The sequence below is a fragment of the Phaseolus vulgaris genome, chromosome 5 (genome assembly GCF_000499845.2).
Source record: "Phaseolus vulgaris cultivar G19833 chromosome 5, P. vulgaris v2.0, whole genome shotgun sequence".
In the NCBI taxonomy this organism is placed as follows: Eukaryota; Viridiplantae; Streptophyta; class Magnoliopsida; order Fabales; family Fabaceae; genus Phaseolus; species Phaseolus vulgaris.
In genome coordinates this window covers 3,887,542-3,915,144 of record NC_023755.2, presented here as the reverse complement: position 1 = coordinate 3,915,144, position 27,603 = coordinate 3,887,542, and the positions used below count along the sequence as shown (strand labels likewise).

The 27,603-nt window shown below is 36.1% G+C and overlaps 1 protein-coding gene across 2 annotated transcripts; it reads left to right on the top strand.

Moving 5' to 3' along the window:
* The first annotated feature begins 9,835 nt into the window (after positions 1 to 9,835).
* LOC137834901 (uncharacterized) lies at positions 9,836 to 14,981 on the top strand. Of its 2 annotated transcripts, XM_068643130.1 has the most exons (4): positions 9,836 to 10,143; positions 10,284 to 10,758; positions 10,868 to 11,606; positions 13,646 to 14,981. In XM_068643130.1, exons 2-4 carry the CDS (start codon positions 10,376 to 10,378, stop codon positions 14,714 to 14,716), a joined length of 2,193 nt encoding a protein of 730 aa, XP_068499231.1. In that variant the 5' UTR covers positions 9,836 to 10,143; positions 10,284 to 10,375; the 3' UTR covers positions 14,717 to 14,981. The 2 variants fall into 2 exon arrangements, with proteins under 2 accessions (XP_068499231.1, XP_068499230.1); XM_068643129.1 differs by having other exon boundaries at positions 9,836 to 10,758.
* The last annotated feature ends 12,622 nt before the right edge of the window (positions 14,982 to 27,603 follow it).

The window sequence follows — 27,603 nt, the reverse complement described above, 5'->3', positions numbered from 1 at the left end:
TATAGCCGACGGTTTCGCAGGGGGAGGAAGCACAAACAACGCCCGGAAGAAGCACCTCCGGGCGGTACACCAGGTAAACGCCGTGGCGTTCCGACCAAGGATGCCACCCATCACTTTCACGGTCGAAGACTTTAAAGGCGTAGACTACCGCCAGCAGGACGACCCGATGGTGATAGCGGTCGACATAGATCGATTCACCATAAGGAAGACCCTCGTGGACCAAGGAAGTTCGGTAGATATCCACTACTGGAAAACTTTCAAGGCCATGAGAATGACCGAGGCCGAGATGATGCCATACGACGACCACGTGGTAGGATTCTCGGGCGAAAGGGTGGGTACCAAGGGGTATATCGACTTGTACACCACCTTCGGAGAGGGGAAGAACACCAGGACCATCAAAATCCGGTACCTGGTCATCGACGCCAACACCTCCTACAACATCCTCCTCGGCCGACCATCCATCAACCGGCTGATGGCCATAGTATCAACCCCTCACCTCGCAATGAAGTTCCCTTAAAAAACAGGGGACATTCTCACGGTCCACGTGGACCAAAAAGAAGCACGAGAGTGCTACGCCGAGAGCCTCCGGGTGGAACCTTTAAGGGCCGACACCTCTCCCCTCAGAGCAAGGAAGTCTTCCCGAAAAGACCGCTCTCCCAGGAAGGACCGACCAAGGGAAATCAAGCCAACCGTGGCGTTGGTAGACCTCGACCCCCGGGCGACCGAAGACAGACTGGAGGCGAGAGAAGAGCTAAGGAGAGTCCCCCTCCTCGACGAAGAACACAGCACGGCTGTAGGAACAGCCTTGGCAGCGGCCGAGGCCGAGATCATGCATGCCGCGCTAAAAAAGAATATCGACATGTTCGCTTGGACGCCGGCCGATATGCCAGGTGTGAGCCCCGATGTCATCACCCATCGGTTGTCAATATTCAAGGAAGCCCGCCCGATCTCCCAAAAAAAGAGGAACTTGGGCAACGAAAAGCGACTCGCGGCGAAGGAGGAAGCCAGCAAACTCCTGTCGGCCGGTTTCATAAGGGAGACCCGATACACGACATGGCCAGCCAACGTCGTCATGGTCACCAAGCCTAACGGCAACTGGAGGATGTGCGTCGACTACAGAAACATCAACGGCGCATGTCCGAAGGACACCTACCCCCTCCCGAACATTGACCGCCTGGTGGATGGGGCGGCCGACCACAAAATTATGAGCTTCCTGGACGCTTACTCTGGCTACGATAAGATAAGCATGCACCCGAGGGACAAGGAGAAGACGGCCTTCATGACGGCTGACGCCAACTACTACTACGAGGTCATGCCGTTCGGCCTCAAGAACATAGGGGCGACCTACCAGCGTCTCATGGACAAAGTTTTCAAGGGTCTGATAGGCCGGGCGGTAGAAGTCTACGTGGATGACATAGTCGTGAAGTCCGACTCGTTCGAGCAACATCTGAAAGACCTGGACGAGGTCTTCAGGGCTCTAAGAGGAGTCAACATGAAGCTCAACCCCGAGAAATGTACTTTCGGGGTGGAAGGAGGAAATTTCCTGGGCTTCATGCTCACCCACCGAGGGATAGAGGCCAACCCCGACAAATGCCAGACCATACTCAACATGAGAAGTCCGAACACCGTGAAGGAGGTACAACAACTCATTGGGCGGCTGACCGCCCTCTCTCGGTTTGTCCCCCGCCTGGCCGAGAGGACGAGGCCGATCGTTCAGTTGCTCCGAAAGGGCAAAAAATTCATCTGGGACGACCAATGTGAGGAAATCTTCAAACAATTCAAGGAGTTCCTCACATCCCCGGCCGTCATCCAGAAGCCGAGGCCCGACATCCCAATCCTGGTATATCTAGCAGTCTCGGAAGAAGCAGTCAGCGCTGCCCTAGTGCAGGAAGCCGAGGGCGAGGAGCGACCCATATACTTTGTCAGCCGAACCCTCCACTCGGCCGAAACCCGATATCAGATGATTGAGAAGGTGGCTCTCGCACTCGTCCTCACGGCAAGGCGGATGCGCCCCTACTTCCAAAATCACTCCATAACTGTAAGAACCGACTACCCTATTTTTAAAATTTTATCTAAACCGAACCTCGCAGGGAGGATGATAGGATGGTCGGTCGAACTCTCCGAGTTCGACATACACTATGAGCCGAGGGGCGCCATCAAGTCTCAATGCCTGGCCGACTTCTCAGCCGAGCTGACACCGCTACCGACCCTCTCGGGCGGGTGGACTCTCTATGTGGACGGCTCCTCAAATAAAACAGCCTGTGGAGCGGGAGTCGTCCTGGAGGGGCCGGGCGACCTCTTCTTGGAACAAGCCCTCCAATTCGGATTTCGGGCGACCAGCAACCAGGCCGAGTATGAGGCCTTGCTGGCCAGGCTGAACCTAGCCCACGACATGGGAGCGCGCGAGGTCACATGCAAAAGCGACTCCCAAGTGATGGTCGGCCAAGTCAATGGAGATTTCGAGGTTAAAGAGCCTCTGCTGCAGCGGTACTACCACGCGGCCAAAAACAGCCTCGCCCGCTTCAGCAAAGCACCCTTGCAACACATACCAAGGGAGGACAACAAAAGGGCCGACATCCTATCAAAGCTCTCGGTCACAAAAAAGAAGAGCCATCAGAGATCAGTCATACAAATATGGCTGAGACACCCTAGTGTGACGGAGGCCGAAGCCGAGTGTCTGGCCGTAGAAGAGGAAGAGGCCGAGGCTGACAACTGGATGACACCCGTCATCCGATACCTAACGGACGGCACATGCAAGGCCGACCAAGAGAAGGCGATGAAGCAACAATGCACCCGGTACACCATGATCAACGAAGATTTGTACCGGAGAGGCTACTTGACCCCCTTGCTAAAGTGCATCACCAATAAAAGGGCCGAGTACATTCTGACCGAGATCCATGAGGGAATCTGCGGAAATCACGTCGGGGCGAGGACGATGGCCGCCAAGGTCTTGAGAGACGGCTACTACTGGCCGACCATACAGGGCGACTGTGCCGAATACATGAAGAAATGCGTCAAGTGCCAAGAGTTCGGCCCCCTCCACCACACCAGGCCGGAAGAACTGCACAACATCATCTCCCCGTGGCCGTTCGCCATGTGGGGGATGGACATTATCGGTCCATTCTCCCCAGGGAAGGGGCAGACAAAATTCCTCTTGGTGGGAGTCGACTACTTCACAAAATGGATCGAGGCCGAGCCCCTCGCCTCCATCTCGGCGAAGAATGTACAAAACTTCGTATGGAGGAGCATAGTCTGCCGATTCGGTGTCCCACACACAATAGTAACTGACAATGGCGCCCACCGTGGGGCCGAAGAGGCTCCTTCGCCCCTCAACTAGGGGGATCCACTCCCCTTAGACCTCGACTGGAGGGTTTGTTCCCGTATGCCAATACAGTCCCACATCGCTCAGGAATCGAGGCCAAGGGCAGTTTATATACTCCATCCTCCCTTCACCCTTCGAGGCGCCTTTTAAGGACAAAACCGTGACGGAGCACCGCCCTCCAAAGCGGACAATACCTTGAATGTGGTGATTGACCCTAGCGATGCTGCCCAACGACTTGAGGTTGGAACAATTATTTAAAGTAATAAAAGAATTATAGATGAGATAGAAAGAAACATATTTTTTTTAAATCAACATTTAATTCAGTTATTTTTTTAATAAAATCAAATAAATAATTGTTCAATACTCAATACTAGTTACCTTAAGTAAAAAAATATAACATTATTTTAAAATAAATATTTATAAAAGCTTTCAAAATCAATCAATTACTTTTGACGTAATAAAAATAAGGTTAAATGTTGTCTTTATTCATTAATATTTTATATTTTGATGTTTCGAGATGTAGGTACCTTAAGTTTAAACACGCACAACTTGATATTTTTATTTATTTTATTTTAATAACTATTAGTGTCATTATTAATGTTACATCCAAGTAAATATATCAATCATTGCATCACTAGCTAGTAACCATCACTTTCCTCTACATAAAAGAGCAAAAGAGAAAAAATAAATAAATAAACCCCTCTTGTTTTCATCTTCTTCTTTATGTTTTCTCCTCTATGTCTTCTTTAACTATTTCGATTAATGACTTGTACATATTTGTATCTAAGAAGCCGGAGAACAAAACAAAAATATGTAAATAAATTTAAGGAAGTTACATTTGGATTTTAGAGGATAGAATTAGAAAAATAAAAGTAAATATCACAAAAGGAAATTATGGGAATATCCAAGATAACAATAAAATGACAAAAAGCCTCTTATTATATATTTCTAAAATAATAAAATAAAACATTGGTATAAGGATAAAATGGAAAAGTAAATGTGTACACCAAAAAAGCGGTTACGAGGAGAATTCTTTTTATATATAGTTATAAATGTTATTATTACTATTATTAACAATATGCTATTAGATGAAATCGAACTCGGTTCTCATATGCAAACATAAAATCTATAAGTACTGTAGAGAGAAACTTGTTGTGATAGTACGATTATTATTATTAGTAGTAATAATATTATTATGGATATGGTTACTAATAATATTATTATTAAGAATATTAATAATAATATTAATAATTTCAATTTCAATTTTAGGAATATGGTTTGATTTGGATTTTAATTTGTAAATCAGTGGAAGCATGTGATTTAGATTTGGGAATATTTTGGAGAAGGGAAAACAAAACAAAACGTATTGTATATTTGGAATTCAAAGGTAGAACTTTTTATTTTATTAATGAATTAATTAATTGTGGTTGAAAATATGTAAAATTTTAAAAATATGGGCTAAAGTAATCGTGTTTTAATAATTGTTGTCTATATTAAAGATAATTTTAATTAAATAAGGTTTAAAATATCCAAATATAACTCGAAAAAATATGTTCTATAGTGATTCATAAGTCACATTTGTAAAAGTGTTACCTTTTTCACTTTTAGGCCACATTTATATGGCTTAGACCATTTTTAGGCTACAATTTCATTATTTACCCCACACATTATAAATGCAACAAATAAAAGATGTGCTATATATAATCAATGGTTTTATAAACGTGGTCTTTGGTAGTTCTTAAACCACATTGGTGAAACTATTTCCTTTTCTATGTTTAAGCAAGGATTATATACATGAGACATAGTGTTGCCTAAAATAAAAAATGGTGTAGGGATGATAGACACATAAGCTAACCTTGTACCTTTTGAACATATATGGTTATTCAATGTTTTAAGTACTGTTCATTACTCCTGTCTGCCAAGGAGATTTGTTTGAAATCATAAATCACATCAAATGATTGACAACTATAAGACTATCTGCTTCGCATGACTATGCACTTTAGACAAAGTCAAGCAAAGACACACTTCCCAAAAATAGATAAGTATATCCAACTTTTGGGAGATTACGTAAAAAAATAGAATGACATTTAATGCTGCACGAAATGCATTTAATGCATCATCAATGTTCAAGCTCATCAAATAAAAGAAAGAACATATAGAAAAGCTAAAGTTGCTTAATGGGAAAAAACAAATTTACAACAACTACTTTCTTTGAGCTTATATAAAGCAACTCAAGAAGAAGGAAGTGAGATACTATGTTGTATTGTGTTGAAACTCTTCTCTTAAAAAGATTTATAAGAACATTGTTTGTATTCACTAGAGAAAGTCTAAACTTTATATGCATCAAAAGATATTACCATCTCTAGTGAACACAAAATGTGATCTTTATCATAAAGACATTTTGTTTTTTTTTTATCTCAAACCAGGAATGACTTCTTGTTGAGGGAATACTCGCCTTGAGCCAGGACTGGTAGAAAGAATACTTGGGTTAAGCCATTAGTGACTTGTGAAAGAATTTGGTTAAGCCAAAAGTGTGACTTGTGGGTTGGTATCAAACTTAATTAATTAAGTATATATATTTATATCAATTGAAAACATTTGTGATCAGTACGATCTTTATGATATTTCAACTGGAAGCACTACATTGGTGTCATATGTTAGAATCACAGGCCTTAAACAAAAGGGGGTGTGAATTGTTTATGAAAGATTTTCGCAAATGTTGAAGGTAGATTGAAAGCCAATGAGGAATCAATGAAGTAGAAATTAATTCAGCCAAGTTCAAATCTGTTTTTAATGTGATTCCATAAAATCAATCGGTTGTTTTTGCGAAAGAATCAGTTGTTTTTATCAGCAATGTTAAAAACAAAGCAAAAACAGATTTAAAAGAGAGTAGGGATAGAAAGATCAACACAAAGAGTTTATACTAGTTCACTCTTTACCAAGAGCTACATCCAGTCCTCAAAAACTTATGAGAATTCACTAAGCAATCAAACACCTTGATCACCCAACACACACCAAAGAGGTGATCTTGAACCCTTCAAGAACAGACACCACCTTTGGCAAAACACCACAGATTTCATAACAACCTCTGAATCTGCACAACACCAGTCTTTACAGAAATACAGTAGTCAAGAGAGAAAGAAATGAGTACACCTGGGTACAATCTCAGATTGAAGTAAAAAGAATACAATGCAATCATATTCCACTCTTAGAAAAAAGATCCAAAGCTTGAAGCAATCTTGGAAAAACTATTTTGAAAGTGTTATCTTGAATCAATAACAACCAAGAGCATATAACCACTTATTTATACTCCAAACAGTTGTTAAAAGCATTTACTGTAAGAGCCAACACAGTTTTAAATCAATTAAATTAGATCAAATCAACTTAACAAAATTTTGTTAAGATTTTAAAAAAATGAACCGATTGAAAACATGAAATAATCAGTTGAATTGGCTTAACAACAAAGTCAACCAATTTCAAGTTTTTTCAAATCCTTTTCAAAATAATCTAAGTGTAAAACAACCAGTTGAATCGAAATTTCAGCATGTTGATTTTCCACTTTGTTTAGAAAACGTTTCTTTTTCAAAAGAAGTTGAATCAAACAACCTTGGATCATAACTTTGAGTAAATTAACAAATTCAAACTACATAAGACACATACACACAACCAAAAACAAAGTCTTCAAGTAATCCACTTGGATTTGGAGACATCAAAGCCTATAATCCTAACATCATATACCAAACAAAAGGGGATCTCATGTGTGGATGTCTGAAGGGTAGTGGGTATGACCATAATACATGAGATATTGCGTTGGTCCACTAAGTTTTAGATTCATTTAGTTTCCACTTCAAACCGCACAAATGACTTTATTAATTACCTATATCCGCCCATTAATTTAAGGGTGTTTTACCAAAGTGAAGATTAAAAACCCTAAAATGTTATAGTACCACTTGCACGATGTATTTAAGTTTTGAGCTTTTTTTTGTAACTTGAATTTGTACTCAAGGTTGGTAACAAACTTAATTAAGTATGTATTTACATAAATTGGAATCATTTGTGCTCAATACAATGGTTCTAATATTTCATTGGAAAGAATTGCATTGATGTCATATATCGAACAAAAGAGAATTTCGCCTCTGGATGATTAAGGGGTAATGGGTAGGACCATAACACAAGTATTATGTCAGTCCATTAAGTTTTAGATTCATTTAGTCTCCACTTCAAACTACACAAAATGACTTTGCCTGTGCTACTCGTGAATTTAAGGGTGCTTTACCAAAGTGAAGATTTTCTTATTCTAAGTGACTAATACATTTCTTGAACTTGGTCCCTAGCAAACTAATTTTTCATTGTCTAAAATTAATGTTCGGGACACACTAAATGGACCTACAATATTCTTCTAAATGAACTATTTAACTTTGGTTATTGAGATCATGACTAAATGTTCCATCTTAATATGTTTTGTGAAGTATTTAGTTTTCGCTGACGCACTTAAATACTGATGACTCAAAACAAATATCATGTTATCACTCTCACGTTTGTTTATTTATTAGTCAAATTAATATATTTAGAAAATAATTAATAAAATAGATTTTTAAAACAATTTAATGTAAAAAAATATTTTTTAAAGATATGAATTAAATTTTAAATTAAAATTAAATTATTGTACAATTTAAGAAATAAAAATATTTTTTTAAAGTAATAATATATTAAAATAAATTACTTTACAATTATTGAAATTTAAATCAATTAATTTTGTTTTATTTATTATTTTAATATTTTTCATTTTAATTATTTATCTGAAAAGGGTAATTATGAATAAAGGAAATTATATGAAGTATTTTTGATAAAATTGACAGAATTAATTTTTTTTAGGTATTCTAACAAAATCCCACATTATTAATGGAGTAGTTGATAAATCAAATAAACACTATTGATATAAAGTTTTGAGTATTTAGAAATAGAATGACACACACTTATAAGAAAATTTGAGTAATGTACATGTTAAGGTTAGTAAGAGTCTCTCAAGGTTGACATGGAAAACAAATATGTAAATAATATAAACTTTTTTTTACACCTAAATTAATGGCTAATGAAAATGCAATCAGTGTATATGTTATACCACTTCTTTTTATGCATTTCTTTTATTCTTTAAATTATTCTCCTTTATTTCACATTTAACTGATTTTACTCCTTTGCATTTGATTTATTCTTCTCTTATTTCACTTCCCAATTTTATTTTTTTTACTTTTTTTTGATGATTTATGTAATGCGTTTATATTCACATTTTTATTACTTTAAATTTATAATTATTGTTTTTTTCAACCGAGTCATTTTTAATAAAAGGAATTGATTGATCCTACATTTTTTTTTTATTGAAACTTGTTTTTTCTTTAGTTTTTAAGGATTTTTATCATAAAATTACAAAAAATGTTAAGTTTCACTCATGTATTTATACTCAAAAGGAATACATAGTAATTTCTCTTTTTTTTTTTTAAGAAGTAAGAGCACGGTGATATAATAATTTCTGACACTAAAGTGAGCTAACAAATTGACAATTAGGGTTTTAATGGTTTCGATTAAAGAAATGTTAATACATTCTATTTAATACTACAAATTACTATTTTAAAAAAAATATTGCCATGATTTTAATTGAACCTATTTACATTTGTTTCTTAATCAACGTCCTAAAATTTCTATTAATTTCATGACAAAATTAAAAAATAGGAATTAAATGAAAACTCTAAACACTTGTTGAAGTAATCAACTTAATTTAAACATAAAGTAAGCATATTAATTATTGAAAAAAATAATAAATAATATTATATTATATATATACACGCACACTTTATCAATAATAATAATAAGAACATACACACTTTATGAGCTGGGCAACATTAATGGCAATAAATTATAATGAATTTAATATTAATAAGACACTTTTGTTTTCAAAACAATAACCACACATAAAAGAAAATGGCAAATTCTTCCTCTACCATATCAATTTTTTAAATTTCCAAAACTACCTTTATTTCAAATTAAAAAATTCAAAATAATAATTATAATTGAGAAATAAAAAAATACATACTGGAAAAAAATTCTGAACACAAAACTAAAAATACATTCTTGATAAAAAAATTTCAGAATTCAAAAATATGTTCCAAAAATTAAAATCCAAAATATTTCGGATAAATTTTTCAAAAATATTTTTTCACAATTTTGTGTAAAGTTATTTTCATTATTTAAAAGGGGTATTTTTATCATTATCTAGAACTGATTGAGTGCATGCTGGAATTGATATGGTAGAGGGAGAAATTGCCAAAGAAAATTCATCCACTTGTAAATGTTTTCTTCTCTCTCTGCCATGAACAATTTATTTTTTTGAAGTTATTGGAACAGAGAATGATAGAACTTAAATTACAATTGGGCTTTACACGCTTTGGTCCAAGTACGTGAGATTGGGCCACTAAGCAGTAGAAAACGGGTAAAGAGTCCAATTTGAAGGAGAAGGAGTGGGGGAAATTGGCGATTCAATTTGAAGGGTCAGTGTCGCAAGTAGAAAGCAAAAGTCTCTCACAACTCAATATTGAGTGCTTCATTGAAGTAATGTTGAGGATAAGTAAGGCCCGTGGAGCGAAGACGTTAGTGCACAGTGTTGGTTTGGTACGTTACGATTCACAATCTCGAACATTCACACACACAAACACAAAACGCAACAGCACCACGCCCAAAACCCCAGCCCCAAGCTATGAGATGATGAACATGGAAGAATTTTGTCAACCAAAATCCAGAGACTCATCGCGCAGGAGCGAATAAGAGAGGTTTGTTAGGAGCCTTAAACCAAAGAAAAAGCAAGAAAAAACCCTAATGCTAGGTTTTAATTTTTATTTAATTAAAGTTAATTTAGTTTTTCAATATAAATATTATTTAAAAAATAATAATTAAGGGATTGGATTTGAAGAGGTGTGAGAAGAGGAGGCGGGTGTTGGAAAGAACCAGTTTATGGTTAAACCAGAACATATTTTTCTTTTTCTTTCATCTTCCTCGTAGCGTATGGAAAACCACCAAAACCACAAGGCAGAGCCAGAACCTGACAGAGACAAGAACCACCACCATAGCCAGGCCTGGGGCACGTGGGAGGAGTTGTTGCTAGCGTTTGCCGTCAACCGCCATGGCTCCAAGGACTGGGACACCGTCGCCATGGAGGTTCAGTCGCGCGCCACGCGCCTCCTCGCCACGGCGCGCCACTGCGAGCAGAAATTTCACGATCTCAGCCGCCGATTCGCCGACCAATGCAACGACGGCGTTACGCCGCCGCAACAGAACGGCGCCGCCGACGGCGACAACTCCGATCACGTCCCGTGGTTAGACGAATTGCGGAAACTCCGAGTCGCCGAGCTCCGCCGCGACGTCCAGCGGAGCGACGTTTCCATTCTGTAAATCTCCTAAATTCTCCTGATAATATTTTATTCTTTTTAGGTTTTAGATCTAATTTACCTTTTTCTTTAATTTCTTTTTTCTGGTTCGTTTTTTTTATATATCAAGGTCGCTGCAGTTGGAGGTGAAGAGGCTGGAGGAGGAGAAAACGAAAGAGAATGACTGTAAAGACGACAAGAAACCAGATCTGGCGGTTTCCGGCGAAGCGCGGGCGGAAAACGACAAAACCGGCGGAGAAGTTGAGGAGGCTGGACCGGCGAATTCCGAACCGGAGAGAACCGCGAACGCTGGGAAGATGTTGCCAACAACGGGCGACGAATCGGACCGGGAGAATCAGTCAGTTAACGAGTCTAACTCAACCGGTTCGAGGTTTGATAAAACCGGGGAAGGTGAAGCAAAGTTAAAAGTCGAACCGGATCCGGTTCAGACCGGTTCGAAAGAACCGGACCCGGTTGCGAGGAAGGGAAAGCCGGTTGGGGAGGAGTCTAATAACGGAAGCTACGATGCGTTAGCGAAGGTGCCAACGTGTGAGTCGGTGCCTCCGAGTGACGAGAGGAAGGTGGAGCAGGACGATGACTCGTCTGAGTTGCACGACTCGGTGGCTCACTCTGGAGAGGGAGGGACGAGGGAGAGCAGCGAGGTGCAGAGCTCAGCCAGCTTGACGAGGAAGAGGAAGACGCGGCGGAGAAAAGAGGTTTCCGGCAGCGACGGTCGTGGAGGTGGGACCTCCACACCGCCGGAGAACGACGAGGTGGCGATGGTTAAATCAGAACCGTTGGTTGGGGTTTTGGAGTTGATCAAGGGGCACGAGCACAGCTCATTCTTCGAGCGCCGTCTTGAAAGCCAGGTATTCCATCTACTCCTTTCGCGTGGATAAAACCGGTATTTCACCCTCTTTTCAAATTTTAAAAAATAATAATGATAATCTCTTATTCTATTATTAAAGCAAATTACTTTTTAAAAAACATGCATGCACGTTGAAAAATATACCTATACAATTTTCTTATGCTTAAAATAATAATTAAAAAAAAGAAATTAAACGAGTTATTTAAAAAAATAACAGATTGCAAAATTTAATTGCAAGCAAGAAGCGGATACGTTCTTAAAATCGTGACTGTCCAACGAAAGGGGACCACTGTTGAAACAGATTGGTTTTTTATGGGCACGGAGTTTGTGAATAAAAGAGCGAATCGATAATAAAAATCGAAAGAACGTGAAAAATTATCAGTTTTATTATAGGGGAAAAAATGAAGGAGGATCCATTTCTATTTCTAGTTTGTAGTTATAAGGACTAAAGTGAAGTTAGAGATTTGATGGCTTCTTACCGCCAAAAATGGTAGGTGCGCATGACACATGACCATGTTCGTATTGTTTCATGGCACTTATTTTAAGAAAGAGATCAATTTTCAATATCGTTGATTAACTATGTCAGAAGGTAAAATTAATTACATTATTTGGATAAATAATTTTATAAATTTTTTGTACACTCGCAAGTTATTATGAAAATAGTAAGTATAAAATCTAAAGCTAACGGGATGCGTAAAGTGTCTTGATGTGAAACATGCAAGCTTTTTAATTTCGAATATGTTTATTTTAAGATCTCATTATCCTAGGGCCAAAATAGTATCACTAAGGCCAATTTACGTAATTTTCTCCCACGAGAAAATTGCTTTATTTTACCCTAATTTGGGGAAAGAAAGTCCATATTATGGTTTAGTAGTAGTGCACATGCAGTTTTGTGAGCCCAGTGTTGAGTGCGTTTGCATGCAACGTGCTCACAATTGTTTTTAGACCGAATCGGCCTAAGCCCACTACTAGAAGAGCTTTTTGGGCTATATCTTATTCACTACGACCCAAAATAAACCACTTGACCAAGACCAAGCTTATTTTAATTATTAAACTTTTCTTTTTTCGTTCCCTTTTCTTGCGCCCATGCTTCGCGGCGGTGACGTGTTTGTTCATGAGTCATAGTCATCCAACTGTGTTTTCTCAGAATATTAAATTTGAATACTTTCTGTTTTTAAGAGTAAACTTGTTTATTCCAAAATATTCCCCAGTGAACGTATTTTTTTCTTCTTATATATAAATATATATAAACAAGTTATTTTTTTGCATTTTTCTCACTGTTTACCTTTTTTTTCTAATAATCTATTTTCTTTTATTATATATTTATGAATAAGGAATTATTTTAACTATTAAGTATTTTGTTGACAGATAAAGTAATAATTTTTTAATAATATTTATTTGTCCATTTAGAATGCATATATAAGAAATTAGATATAATTAATATTTCATTAAATAACTATAATCAGTTTAATGTTCTTTGTCTAATCGAATATGTGAATTGGATTGGACGGGACGGGAATGTTACCGTATTGGCACAAAGCTGTTGATGTTTGGATTTGATAATAAAAAGGAAAATGTGTACGGTAGTGGAAATACGTATGGGCCCTAGCTTTTTGTGCTCTTTTCCCTCTTTCTTCCTGTGCTCGTCCTTTCACGTTGAAACAGCAAAAGCGCGGTCTTAGATGTGTGCGCCCTCTCATGGTTATTTTAAAGATCTTTTTAATGTTAAATACATCCAAAAATTATTTGCAACTAATCAAATGTTTTATCTATATTATAATAATTCAAGTTTTGATCTGACCAAACCGTTAGAACTTAGAGACTCGGATATGTTTTTTCCATGAGTGGACACTATTTGTACACGTGTGCTATAAAAAAAAATGAGTATTTGTACATGTGCTCGAAAAACCCAATGATTTTGCTGGATAAAATAAATTCCTGTTCGCATCTTAAAAATTTAACCATGAATGAATATCAGATGTTGGTTCGTGCAATTATGACAATATAGTGAACATATTTTGGTGTGGTCTCTTGTGGCAGCTGGAGTCGGACAGATACAAAGATATAGTGAAACAGCCTCTGGACCTGGAAACCATACAATTAAGAATCCAGAAAGGTCAGTATTCCTCGTGCACCAGTGCATTCTTCCGCGATCTCCTCCTCCTTTTCACCAATGCCACCGTGATCTTCCCCTATGACTCTCCGGAGTCACAGGCGGCACGGCAGCTGCACCGCCTTGTCACCACCGAGATGAAGAACTACGGCCAAGCACAGTCCGACCCTATTCCCCGGAAGAACGATTCACTCCCTCCAAACGTACCATTAGCCAAACCAGATTCTCTCTTTTCCAAGAACAAAGCCTCTGGTCCTATATTGGTTTGCCGCAAACGCAGTTCAATGTCAGCGAAACCTTCCTCGACCACTTTTGGTCAAAAGGGGGTTGACCAACCCGTCTTCAATGACAAGAAGGAAAGGCCATCCTCTGATTCAAAACCTCCCATGAAACCTTCTTCTTCTGATACAGACGAGGAGGAGCCTCCCAAGGCCAAGGAAAAGCCTGTCACTGGAGCGAGAAGCCTTAGAAGGAGCAACAAGAACCTCAACAATAAGAAACTTTCCTCTAACTCCACTCCTAAGGCAGGATCCTCCGGTAACAAGCCATCTGAAACCCCTAAACCAGAGAAGAGCAAAGCAGAAGGAGGGCCTGACAAGAAGAGGAATGCTGCTGCAGATTTCTTGAAGCGGATAAAGCGTAATACTTCAGTGGAAGCAGTGAAGGGTGGTAGCGGTGGTGGTGGTGGTGGAGGAGGAAGTAGTAGCAGCAGCAAGGGAGGTGGAGGTGGTGTTGGTGTGAAAGAGCAGAAGAAAATAGTGAATAATGGAAAGGGGGATAAAGGGAAAGAAAGGGCATCAAGGCATAGTGGTGGAGGGGGATCAGCGTCTGGGGATAAAAGGAATAAGAACATTGAGAACAACTCTCAGTCGAAGAGGAGTGTAGGTAGACCTCCAAAGAAGGTAGTGGAGACAAATGCAGGAAGTTCAAAGCGTGGGAGGGAAAATAGTGCTAGTGCTGGCAAGGATAAGCGACCCAAGAAACGTTCCAAGAAATGATTCTAGTTACATAGTTAGCCTCTCTTCTCCTTCCTCTCCTCTGTATATTATTATTTATTATTATTATTATTATTAATATCATTATTATTTTATCTTGAAAGCATGGGTTTCTTTCTTTGTTTTATACTGCTAATTTATTGATCAGCTGTAGCCTGTAGTCAGTTGCCCGGTACATGTAACAGTATTTTGATTTGTAACAACATTGTCCTTTCGCGGACTGCTTTTCTTGATTTTTTGGTTTAACAGGAAAGCATAGTCAGTGCCAGGTGCTTGTGCTCGTTTTCCCTTTCTTTTCGATAAACCCACTTCATTTCCATATGATTTTGGTGTTTTGTTTTTATTTCTTACAATAACCAATATTGCTTTTATCAAATTAACAAAATTATAAATGTGTTACATATTTATATTAGTAGTAGAAACGTGTGTGTGTATATATATATTTGGAACTTGTTCCTCTCCAAGATTTTAAATTCCCAATTTGATGAAGTTATGATTTAGAATCCCACTATCATTTTTTTATTCAACGGGCAACCCTATTTGTCAAAAAGCTCATCCACACCACCGTTCTCTTTGTTCCCCCAAAAGCCTCGTGCTCTAGCTCTTAAAAGGGCCACATCTTCACCCAAACTAAATCTCCATTTCACATATGGGTGGGTCAGGTATTATTATTCACGAATTCTCTAATTTATGGTTCAGATTGAAAAAGTAAGAAATGTAAAATAAGTATGTTAAACCAAAATAGCAAAAGTAAGACTAAAAGAATAACTATAAAGAGATTACTAAAATGTAAAATGAAAAATATTTAAATGGATGGAAAGCGGTAAATTGACTCGAAATTTTTTGAACAGAAGAATGAATATATCAAAATTCAAGTAAATGAGATGCAAATGAACATGAAATAAAGTAGAAGAGTATAAAGAATCAAGAGTGATAACATAAAGACGGTGATAAGATAGATAGTAATTGCATTTTTATTAGCTATGACCACAGGTGTTACGAAAATTTATAATATTTGTGTAATATGCTTTTCAAATTGTTTTTGTATGGGTTAGGAAGGTGTTTTCGTGTGGATATTTTCTTATGTGCATCTTCTATATGAATTCGATCTTTAGTCTACCGTCTCTCCTAGGTCTCAGCCTCCAGCCTCAGTTAGAGTTGATGATATCTGCAAAAGGTACTTCAACGCTCACGTCAGTATTTGGTTATCAGTGGTTGGAGTAATAAATGCCACTAGAATGCGTACATTTGTCTTGTCTTGGAGTGTATATTTATAATGTCAACATGAGTCTTTAATATTGTGTCCCATTTACTAAGTTAATCATAGTATTAGATAGCTATTTTGTCCAGTGATTATGTTAAACATGTTATTCATGAGTACTTCTCAATTTTTTGAGATGTATTAAACTATAGAGGATTCAGCTATACCATGGGGGTATCCAGTGAAGTATACGAACAATACACAAATCAATACTATCATGAGTACTTTTATTTATAAACACTTGTCTATAGTTACTACAAATGGATATATGATATTTTAAATTTATACTCTAAGTCAATAAATATAATTTACAAATGATATGTTATTATTATTTTTTCTAAATATAAGATAGTTACACTTATTCAAAAGTTATTTGTCTTGTTATTTTCTCAACGATTTTATTGATGATGTAACTTATTAGTGAAAATCTTAAACAATTTGTTCAAAAAAAATCTACTATTGACACTTTGACATAGTCCTTTCTTGAATTTGAAGAGTTTATCAATTCATGAAAGGATTTGGAACTAAAATCTTCGTCCAAAGAACCTAAGAGTCTCTTGGCCTTGGAGAAAATAAGGATAAAATCAAAATCAAAATGAACAAGGTGAAGAAGTACCATAAACACATCACATTGATAAAACAAAAGTGTATTGTTGATTCTTGAAGAAACTCTCTATTACACTCTTAAAATACTTAAAATCTCACAAAATAATTTTTTTATTAATCTCAAATGTGTTTTGTACATGAGAGAGATTCTATTAATATGAAGATGTATGTTCAAGAAGCGTCCTAAGATGGATTAAAAAAAGAAAAACAAATCAACCAAGGATAATAAATCTCTTGATGGTTGAAAATGACATTCATGATGATTCCAACTTTCTTATTAATGAAGTAGTTATATTTATATACTATCTTAACCACCAAGTAGTTAAGTTGCTTATATCTTTTATTCATTTCATTTTAGAAGAAAATAGATAAATCTTGGAGAGGTGTAGAATACTTTTGTACATGGAGAGGTGTCAAATACTCATGTTAGTGAAGACTCTTAAGTGGTTGCTTGAGAAGACTGGACGCAGCCTTTGTTGTTGGGTGAATCAATATAAATCTTGTACCTATTTCTCTCTCTCTCTCTCTCTCTCTATATATATATATATATATATATATATTATATATATATATACACACAGATATATATTGTTAGATGTTGTGTTTACTTTGTTTTTTCAAATGTGTGATTTGAGTTCAAGCTTTATTCAACCCCCTCCCCCTTTTCTTGAACCAACTATGTCTACATATATTTTTTTGTTAATACATGAGAAATATATGGAAAAGAATTCAGGGAATGGTATCATATGATAGGTTGTTCTAAAGTTTAAAATTTAGGGTGTATTTGAGACTTGAAATCCAACAGAAAATGGTAACTTACCATAATATGTCAATGAACACATACATATTGTCATCACAAAAAAACAATTAATACACACTTAAGGGAGGACAAAAAAAATGCAATAATGAAGGTTACAAATGGATATTCAAAATAAAAATATAATGTTAATGGAACAATTGAAAGGTATAAAACAAGGCTAGTAACAAAGGGATACACACAAATATACGACATTGACTACCTTGATATTTTCTTTCCAGTAGCAAAGATGACCACCATAAGGTTGCTTCTTTCTCTAATTTTTATCTATAATTGGAAATTGAAACAATTAGGCATAAATAATGTCTTTTTACATGGAGAGTTTAAAGAAGATGTATACATGGTTGCTCCTCCTGGATTGACTTGTATTCAACCAGAACAAGTTTGTAAATTAAAAAATGCTTTATATGGCCTTAAGCAAGCCAAGAGAGAGTGGTTTGCCAAAATGTTATCCTTTTTGCTTTCTATGGATATACTCAATCTATGAATGATCATTCCTTCTTCATTAATTCTTCTAAAGGATCTTTTACAGCATTAGAGATTTAAGATATTTTCTTGGTCTTGAAATAGAAAGTAAGAAAAGGGTAATGATGAATCAAAGGAAATATGCACTGGAATTGTTAATAGATACAGGTCTTGTAGCTTGCAAACCTGCACTTACTCCAATTAATAATCATGCAAAATCATTATCTACTAGAGTGGTCCTTTCACAGGTGTTCAAGCCTATAAAATATTGATTAGAAGACTTATGTATCTTAGTAATACCCGACCTTACATAACTTTTTTCTGCACAACAACTTTCTCAATTTCTTGCTAAGCCTGCAATTTCTCACTATAATGTAGCAATTAGAATTCTTAGATATATTAAAGGACCTCTTGTTAATATATTTAATTTTCTATTTTAAATTATTGGGCTTTGTTTGTTTGACCCAACTTTCCTTTTTCTGTTTCAGCTAGGTCTTAATCTTTTTCTTATATATACACCATGTATTTTACTCTCTAATATACAAGTGAATAAAAGTTTATTTTATATTTATTTTTCTCTACAATTAGGGTTCATCAAAACCTCTCTTTCTTCATTACGATCACGTGCGATTACGTACGCTACATTAAAGCATCACATCAGACAAGGAATATTCATCTTCATTTACTGTAATATGGTATCAGAGCTCTTCGAATGAAGAGTTCTGCTGCGCTTCTCTCTGATTTTTATTTCCCGCTTTGCTGTTCTTGGTTTTTTTTGTTTTTTTTGTTTTTTTTTCTGTTCTCTTTCAAAATCTTGATTGGTTTTAAAAATCTTTTAGGCGATGTTTAATGAAAACCCTAGTCTTCATAGTCTTAATAGTAGTCACACTATTACATGCAATTTTTGTGGTAAATATGGTCATACTAAAGCTGTTTGTTTTCGCAAAGTGGGTTTTCCTTCTGGTAATGTTAAAACCTCAAAGTTTTCTTTTACTAGAAAAGTCTGCACTTTTTGTAATCGTCTTGGCCACACTGTTGACACCTGTTATAAAAAGCATGGGTTCCCTCCTGGCTACAAATTCACCAATTGGACATCCCAAGCCAATAATGTGATTACTACTGACACTTTTTCTGAGCTTTTTCCTAAAGAACAGGATGTAAAGAGGATTCAACTTACATCACAACAGTGCCAATTCCTTACCAACATTTTGCGTCAGCAAAACCTTGAGGATCCTGCCCCTCACACTCAAATTAATCAAGTCGGCACCATCTCTACGGATGAAATCCCCAATACTGAGCATTCTTCAAGAGGTAAGTTTCTCTCTTCACTATCTTCTATAAAAGAATCTTGGATTATTGATTCTGGTGCCACTGATCATGTTTGTCACAATTTGAACGTTTTTACTACTTATACTAAAATTAAACCTGTCTTAATTAGTCTTCCAAATGACCAAACTGTTTATGCCACATATTCTGGTTTAGTACGTTTTTCTGATCAGTTTTATTTGTCTGATGTGTTATACGTGCCTCATTTTCAATTAAACTTAATATCTGTTTCTAAACTCACACACCAACTTAAATGCACTTTAACTTTCACTTCAACCCACTGCATTATACAAGACAATCTCACTCAAGAGAGGATTGGTATAGTTAAAGCCACCGCTGGCTTGTACCTTGTCACTACCTTGCCTGCTTCTAGTCATTCTAAACCCCATTGTTTTGCTCCTTTTATTAATTGTAATATCACAGACAAAACACTATGGCATTATAGACTAGGACACCCTTCACATGAAAGATTACATGTCTTAAGCAAACAATACTCTTTTATTACTGTTGATACTCATCATGTATGTGACACTTGTAGTCGTGCAAAACAGAGAAAACTTCTTTTCACTTTAAGTAATACTGTTATCTCTGCTATTTTTGATCTTGTACACTTTGATATTTGGGGACCATGTTCCATAATTTCTATGCAAGGTTTTCGTTATTTCTTGACTATTGTTGATGATTACTCGCGTTATACTTGGGTTATTCTGCTGCATAACAAATCTGAAGTGCGTCAACACATCATTAACTTCACTGTTTTCGTTCAAAATCATTTCAAAACTAATATCAAAACGATTCGTACTGACAATGGTGTTGAGTTTGCTATGTCAAATTTTTATGCTTCAAAGGGAATTATACATCAAAAATCTTGTGTTGAAACACCACAACAAAATGGCATTGTAGAACGTAAACATCAACACATACTAAATGTAACCCGGGCTTTACTTTTTCAAGCAAATCTTCCTCCTATTTTTTGGGAATTTGCTGTAAATCATGTTGTTTTCTTAATAAATGTTATTCCTACTCCATTACTTGATAACATCACTCCTCATGAAAAGTTGTTTGGAAAACTATATGACATTTCCTTTCTAAAAGTGTTTGGTTGTCTCTGTTATGCTAGTACCATTACTGCACATAGAAAAAAATTAGATGATAGATCTATCAAAGGTATTTTTCTTGGCTTCCCGCAAAATACAAAAGGTTATATTATCTTAAATTTAAAGTTTCATAGCATAGAGATATCAAAACATGTAATCTTTCAAGAAAACCACTTTCCATATAAATTGGACAGTGGCTTGCCTAAGGACCCTAACACTTTATCTCTCCCTATTTCTAATGCATATAATTCTGCTTTTAATTTTTTTTCTGATACTGCACCTCCTGTCGAGCCATGTGCCTCTACTCCTGCACCCAATATTGTTCCTCCACCTGCCTCATTATCCTATGATCTTCCAACAAATAGTGCCTCTGCTCCTGCATCCAACATTGCACCTCCATCAGAATTATCACCACCTGCATCTTCAGGAAGCATCTCACCCCAATTTCCAAGAAGATCAGCTCGTCCTCACCGACAACCTGCCTATCTTGCAGATTTCCACACTGCAACCAACACTGTAAGTAGTAGATATCCTATTCATAATTACTTGTCTTACAATTCCTTATCTTCCAATTTTAGAAATGTTATTTCCTCTATCAATTCTCATCCTGAACCTCGGACATATAACGAAGTCTCCAAACATGCTTCTTGGCAATCTGCCATGCAAGATGAGCTTCAAGCTCTTGCTGCTAACAATACTTGGAAACTTACCCCTCTCCCTCCAGGAAAGAAAACTATTGGTTGTAAATGGGTATATAAAATCAAATACCATTCTGATGGCACTGTTGAGCGCTACAAAGCTAGAGTTGTTGCCAAAGGGTTTACCCAACTTGAAGGACTTGATTTCTTAGACACTTTTGCACTTGTTGCTAAACTCACTACCCTTCGCCTTCTGCTTGCTATTGCCACTACCAAAAATTGGATTTTAAAACAACTTGATGTCAATAATGCATTTCTTCATGGTGATCTCCATGAAGAGATATACATGACCCCCCCACCTGGCCTCTCTCTTCCTTCTCCCCAGCATGTTTGCAAGCTTCAACGGTCTTTGTATGGCCTTCGTCAAGCTGGTCGCCAATGGTATGCCAAACTTTCTACTTTTCTTTTATCAAATAATTACTCTATTTTTGTTGTTGATCACTCTCTTTTTCTTAAATATAATAATGATAAACTCACTGTTATTCTTGTTTATGTTGATGACTTGCTCTTAACTGGTGATGACACAGAGGAAATCAATACAATTACTGCATCCCTTCACCATCACTTCAAGATAAAAAATTTAGGTAATCTCACTTACTTTTTGGGACTGGAAATTGCTCGCAACAGTACTGGTCTTCATTTAAGTCAACGCAAGTATACTCTTGATCTCCTTCAAGAAACTGGCATGCTTGACTCTGCACCTGTGGCCACTCCTATGACTCACACCTCCCATCTCTCTCCCGACCAAGGCTCACCTCTCGATGTTGATGCCACTTCTCAATACAGAAGACTCCTTGGACGTCTAATTTACTTAACCAACACACAACCAGACATCGCCTTCGCTGTCCACAATTTAAGCCAATTCATATCTGCACGCACAACTCATCATCAGCAAGTTGTCTCATGTCTTTTGCGTTACCTCAAGGGCACCCCTGGTGAAGGACTATATTTTTCTCACACTAGTTCACTTCACCTTTGTGGTTTTAGTGACTCTGACTGGGCAACATGTCCTACCACACGCAAATCTGTCACTGGATATTCCATCTACTTAGGAGACTCCCTAATATCATGGAAATCAAAGAAGCAGTCAACTATCTCCCGCAACTCCTCTGAAGCCGAGTATAGAGCCATTGCCACCACCACATGTGAGTTACAATGGTTGTCTTACCTCCTTCAGGATTTACATCTTCCTCTCTCCCAGCCTGCAACCATGTACTGTGACAACAAATATGCCCTTCAAATAGCTTCCAATCAAGTTTTTCATGAACTAACCAAGCATATCGAAATTGATTGCCACCTAGTTCGTGAAAAACTTAACTCTGGTCTCCTCAAACTACTACCCATTACTTCTGCAATGCAAGTTGCTGACATATTCACCAAGCCCCTTGCTTCCGCACAATTCTCTACTCTCAAATCCAAGCTGGGCCTGACAAATATCTACTCCCCATCTTGAGGGGGTGTTAATATATTTAATTTTCTATTTTAAATTATTGAGCTTTGTTTGTTTAACCCAACTTTCCTTTTTCTGTTTCAGCTAGGTCTTAATCTTTTTCTTATATATGCACCATGTATTTTACTCTCTAATATACAAGTGAATAAAAGTTTCTTTTATATTTATTTTTCTCTACAATTAGGGTTCATCAAAACCTCTCTTTCTTCATTACGATTACGTGCGATTACGTACGCTACATTAAAGCATCACATCAGACAAGGAATATTCATCTTTATTTACTGTAATACCTCTGAGTCTTGGTTTATTTTTCCCTTCCAACATTTATGCTCATTTAAAACCTTTTGTGATAGTGATTGGGGCACATGTAGTGATTCAAGACAATCAGTGACTGGTTTTAGTGTGTATGTTCAAAATTTCCTCATATCTTGGAAATCAAAGAAGCAAGGAACAATGTCAAAGAATTCCTGTGAAGTTGAATACAGGGAATGACCACACTGTTACATGTGAAATTGAATGCTTAACATATCTTCTTCAAGATTTCAAAGTTACTTTTGAACAACCATCTCTTTTATACCATGACAATGAATTAACAAGATATATTGCAACAAATTCAGTGTTTCATGAGCATACGAAACACATGAAATAGATTATCACATTATTAGGAAAAATTGAAGATTCTCATACATTTGCTTCCCATATCTACCACAGAGCAACTGACTGACATTTATACCAAAGTCTTAAGTCCTCGATCTTTGGATCTCATCAATATTTGCTCCCCAGCTTGTGGGGGGCTAAGAAAAGATATGGATACAAGGCTTCTAGAATGAAGCTACTATTAATTTTGTCTTTTCTAATTCTTAGTTGTTTCTCTTAGTACATATGTCTAGTCTTTATTTTGTCTTTTCTTATTTTAGCTTTTATTGACTCTTTATTTTACATGTTGTCTCTTTAGATAGACCTAGAATGAGTGTACTGCTTATATATATTTACCCTCTTTGCTTTGATTTAAATAAGAAAAATAAAATAGAAGAAATAGTTTTTCTCATATTCTTTGTCTTTCCTTTTTATCTTTGTTTATCTCAGTTTTTTTTTATAATATACAATTTAAAAGTGACATTAGAAGGTTTGGAAAATGTGTGCGATTCTAGGCCTTCAAATCAATCGTCGAGAAAGAAATCAATGCAAAAATGTTAAGGGATATTTGCTTTAAAGCATGGTTGGGATTTGAATTTATAGATGGGAAAATCTCTTTGCATCGCCTCATTCTTTTTTTTGTCCCCTCCAATAACATGTTACTTGGTGAAGCAAACCTAAACCTGTCTGCATTATTATGAAAGAACTTTTGGATTGCACAATCTAAAAATTAAAATTGACTTTCAAAATGTATAATTTGAAAGAAAAAAAATGACTTATAAATTATACAGTTTAAAAGTCAAAATCCTTAACATGGTTTTAACTTTTAAATTATACATTCTAAATATATTCATTTTTCATGATGGGTTGCATAATTTAGAATATCAACAAATTGCACAATTTCAGATGAGCTCAAACTCATAAACCCACACTGCTGAAAAGAAAAAACCAAAGCCCAAACAATTTCTCCCCTTAGTGTAGTTCAATAGTGTCAAAATTCATCTCTCAATACCTGCACTTCCTTCGTGAGCTCTCCAGACCAACCAGAGAAAAAATCAAGAATGATGTCCATTGCCATATAATAGTAGAAGAGTAATTTGGATATTTTGAAATTTATGGGGTGTTGAGGGAAGTTATGGGGGTGCGAAAAGAAACACCCCCAATGAAATCCATATTGGGCCTAGACATTCTGCATTTGGTGGACTTAGGTACCGAGAATTTCCAATATTATCCAAAATTTATAATAAACTTCTGAAATACTGCACAATAAGAATTTCTACTATGAAAAAACATTTTCAGAAAATTTAAAATATATTTTGTAATACTTATTCTAAAAACATAAAATTTTGAGAGCATCCAAAATGGAGTTCAGATTCGCTGGTAGGTATGTTGTGTTTTCAAAATACATTGATTTTAATAAATTAAAAGGCTTTTAATATATCTTAAAATATCAAAATAAATATATTCTGAAGATACATTACAAGGACAACACCAAAATCTCAGCTGAAAAAGCTGAAAAAAGTTCTTTACGACAAGTTTTTGTTTGGCAAGGATGAGACCTAGGGAATGTTGCATGCGTGTGTGATGATTCATATATCATTTTACATGTTATCTTATTTGTGGTGTGGGGTGAAACAGATTCACTTCATTCTTCATAGGTTCATGTTTTAGGATCTGTTTTGTTTCCATTAATAGATTAAAAAAAAGTGTTTCACGAACTCACCGTTGAGCCAGCCAATTAATGATGCTTGTTTATTTCATTCAAACAAAAGAATATGTTTGAAACATGTCTGGTTTCTGTCTAAATCTTGCTAAATTTAATTTCCCACAAAACCCACAACTTTTTATTTGTTTTATTTAAAGAAAGAAATAAAAACTTGCTGCTATCAAAAGTAGGTATCATTTTGTTGCATTAATTATGGTAGGTGTAACAAATTTCAGAACTGTCCATTACCTAGCTACTTTGACTTGAGGAAGAAAACAACTACAATCACTCAATAAATATGAACAGACAGTATAGCTCATTTTTGCTTTTCAGTATAGCTCAGTTTCCATTCCTTTGCAATGTGAACAGACAGTGTGATGATCCTTGCCTACTACAGCTTTACAGCCAATGCAGGTAAGCTGTTTGACAAATTTCAATGTGCTATTGTTTGATTGAGTAGAAATTGAAATAGATCTTGTATGATCTCCATGGAAAAGTTCTCTGCTAGCATTCGGGATAATTGGCTCAAAAATTCTCAGAATCGGCTTGCTAATTTGATTCTCAAGATAGTATTTAGTATCTATAGGTATGTTGTTCTCTAGAACATGCCTTTACTTTGTACTTATCTTGGGTCTTTGTTAAACACTTTGTAATAACCAGAAGAGATAAATCCATTGGATTCATGAAAAGATCTGAAATTGTGTTCTTGACATACTCGATAGCTCCCTTAGTGTCCTTGTCAATCAGTATTTTGTGAAGACAATCATTCACCAGATTTTTCACCAACAAACAATTGTCTCTTCGAACTGTTTCAATACCTTTAGTGTCCATTTTGTCAAAGTTGTCTGGTTTTGTCCAAAGCAAACCAGCATATTTCTTCTTGCTAATCAATAGATATGGAAATAAACCTTCTCAAATTCTAGTTTGATGGGTTTTGTGAAAGTTTCACTTATATATTCGGCAGCTTCTCTCCCCAAGTTCATAGCCTGTTCTACAGCAGAAACACCCTCTTCTGCATCAGAAACACCAAATTGTACCATGACTGAATCTGTGTCTCCATATATTACCTCAGCATTGTGTTTATAGCCATTAAGTGTTCTAAATTTATCTTCCACAAGTTTTTTTGTGTGCTCAATCATCTGTCGACCATAGCTTGTTACAGTCGATGATATCTCCAAAGATGGTAACTGACCAATGGTAGCCCCAGTAAAGCCATACACAGAATTTGCACTAATTTTCAGGGCCAGCTGCCTTCCATCTAGCACTGCCCTCTCCAGGGGATCCTTTGCCTCCTGTAAGTCTGCTTTTGCCCTTTTTCGGGCTGTTAATAGCTCTTCAAGTATTTCAGCAAGTATTCCCTTCTGCAGATGGAGTTCTGTTCACGGACTCTGGAGGGTTCAGAAGTCAGCAGAGTGCAATTACATAAATTATAGGCCATCATAATAGATGGATACAGGGATGCAAAATCTAACGTAGCAATTGGTTTTTCACAAAATCCAGCCTTTGCCTCCAATACTGTGGCACCTTCAAATGTTCCTTGTTCGGACCCAACCTGTTTGACATTAGGAATGACCAGATTCTTCTGTCTTGTCTTCCTAAGAAGTTGTGAAAGTACCTTAATGCTTTGGCCTCTGGAAAGTAGAAAGGAAATTGGAACACCTGTTACTCGAACCATCTCCACATAGTTGTAAATCAACATCAATTTATCCAAAAGCCGCTGAGGGAGATATGTCTCGGACACTTCTCTTAAACTGCATCCGTGTCGGACACACGTATCGGTGTCGACACTCATACGACATTCGTAGGACACTTATCGGTGAAGTGTTCAATTCAAAAAATATTTGTTGAATTTTTCAAAATTCTAACATGGTTCTAACACAATTTTAAAAGGTATAAATCGAATAATTTTCTAAAAACTCAAATTTATTGTATAAATTTTTATTATGATTATAAAAATAAGGAACAAACTAGTCATGAAAAATATCTTCCAGCTTCCAAAGAATTTGAAACATACTTTTGCACATAAATATCTATTTTTAATTTATATAATTCAAAATTATATAATATATAAATCATGGTCCCGATCTAATTTTTCCGTATTCGTATCGGTATTCGTATTTGTATACATAGTGGCTGGAATTTCAATCCAATTTCCACCTAGTATGTTGCAATCAATCATGAAGCGTAGGGCAAAAAGTACATTGCTTTCATAAGTCAAGAAGCTCTTCATTCCCAGAAGTTAGTTCCATTCATTATTGGTCCGTAGGATGAATTTAAATCATGATAAAACAGATTGAAAATCTTGACCCGTTTCACCAAATGGTACATCAGGGATGATTCACCAACTTTTTCTAATTTTTATATTTTAAATTTTGTATTTTTAAATTTATATATATAACACTTAGTCATATAATTATTTTTTTAATTTTTAGTTAATTAATATATTTAATTAGATAAATTAAAACAATTTGTTACCTTTACATGTTGAATTATCTTATAATTAATAATTCTTAATTTATAAGTGTTAATGATTTAGGTTGTTAGATATTGAAACATTCAAATAATATAATAAAAAATATTTAACTTTTTATTTATTTTTTTAATTTAAAATAATGGAATCTCGACCTGGAAATGAAAGCTCACTGTCAGGTGTATACAAGAGTAATTTACTGTCATCTAATAGAAACTTTATCAAACTTTTCGTATGTATTTTCTAAAACATAATTTTAGTTACGAAAGGAAAAAAATTCAAAGAAAATTGATGGACTTACATAAAAAAAAATGAGGGGTGGGCAAGGAAAAAGTTACAAAACAATGTTAAAAATTTCA

What these genes read in the sequence shown, in the direction of transcription:
- LOC137834901 (XM_068643130.1), top strand. Translation starts at nt 10,376, where the DNA reads ATGGAAAACCACCAAAACCACAAGGCAGAGCCAGAACCTGACAGAGAC. An exon ending in CGGAGCGACGTTTCCATTCT is followed by an intron (nt 10,759 to 10,867) that starts GTAAATCTCCTA and finishes TTATATATCAAG; the next exon opens with GTCGCTGCAGTTGGAGGTGA. An exon ending in AGCGCCGTCTTGAAAGCCAG is followed by an intron (nt 11,607 to 13,645) that starts GTATTCCATCTA and finishes CTCTTGTGGCAG; the next exon opens with CTGGAGTCGGACAGATACAA.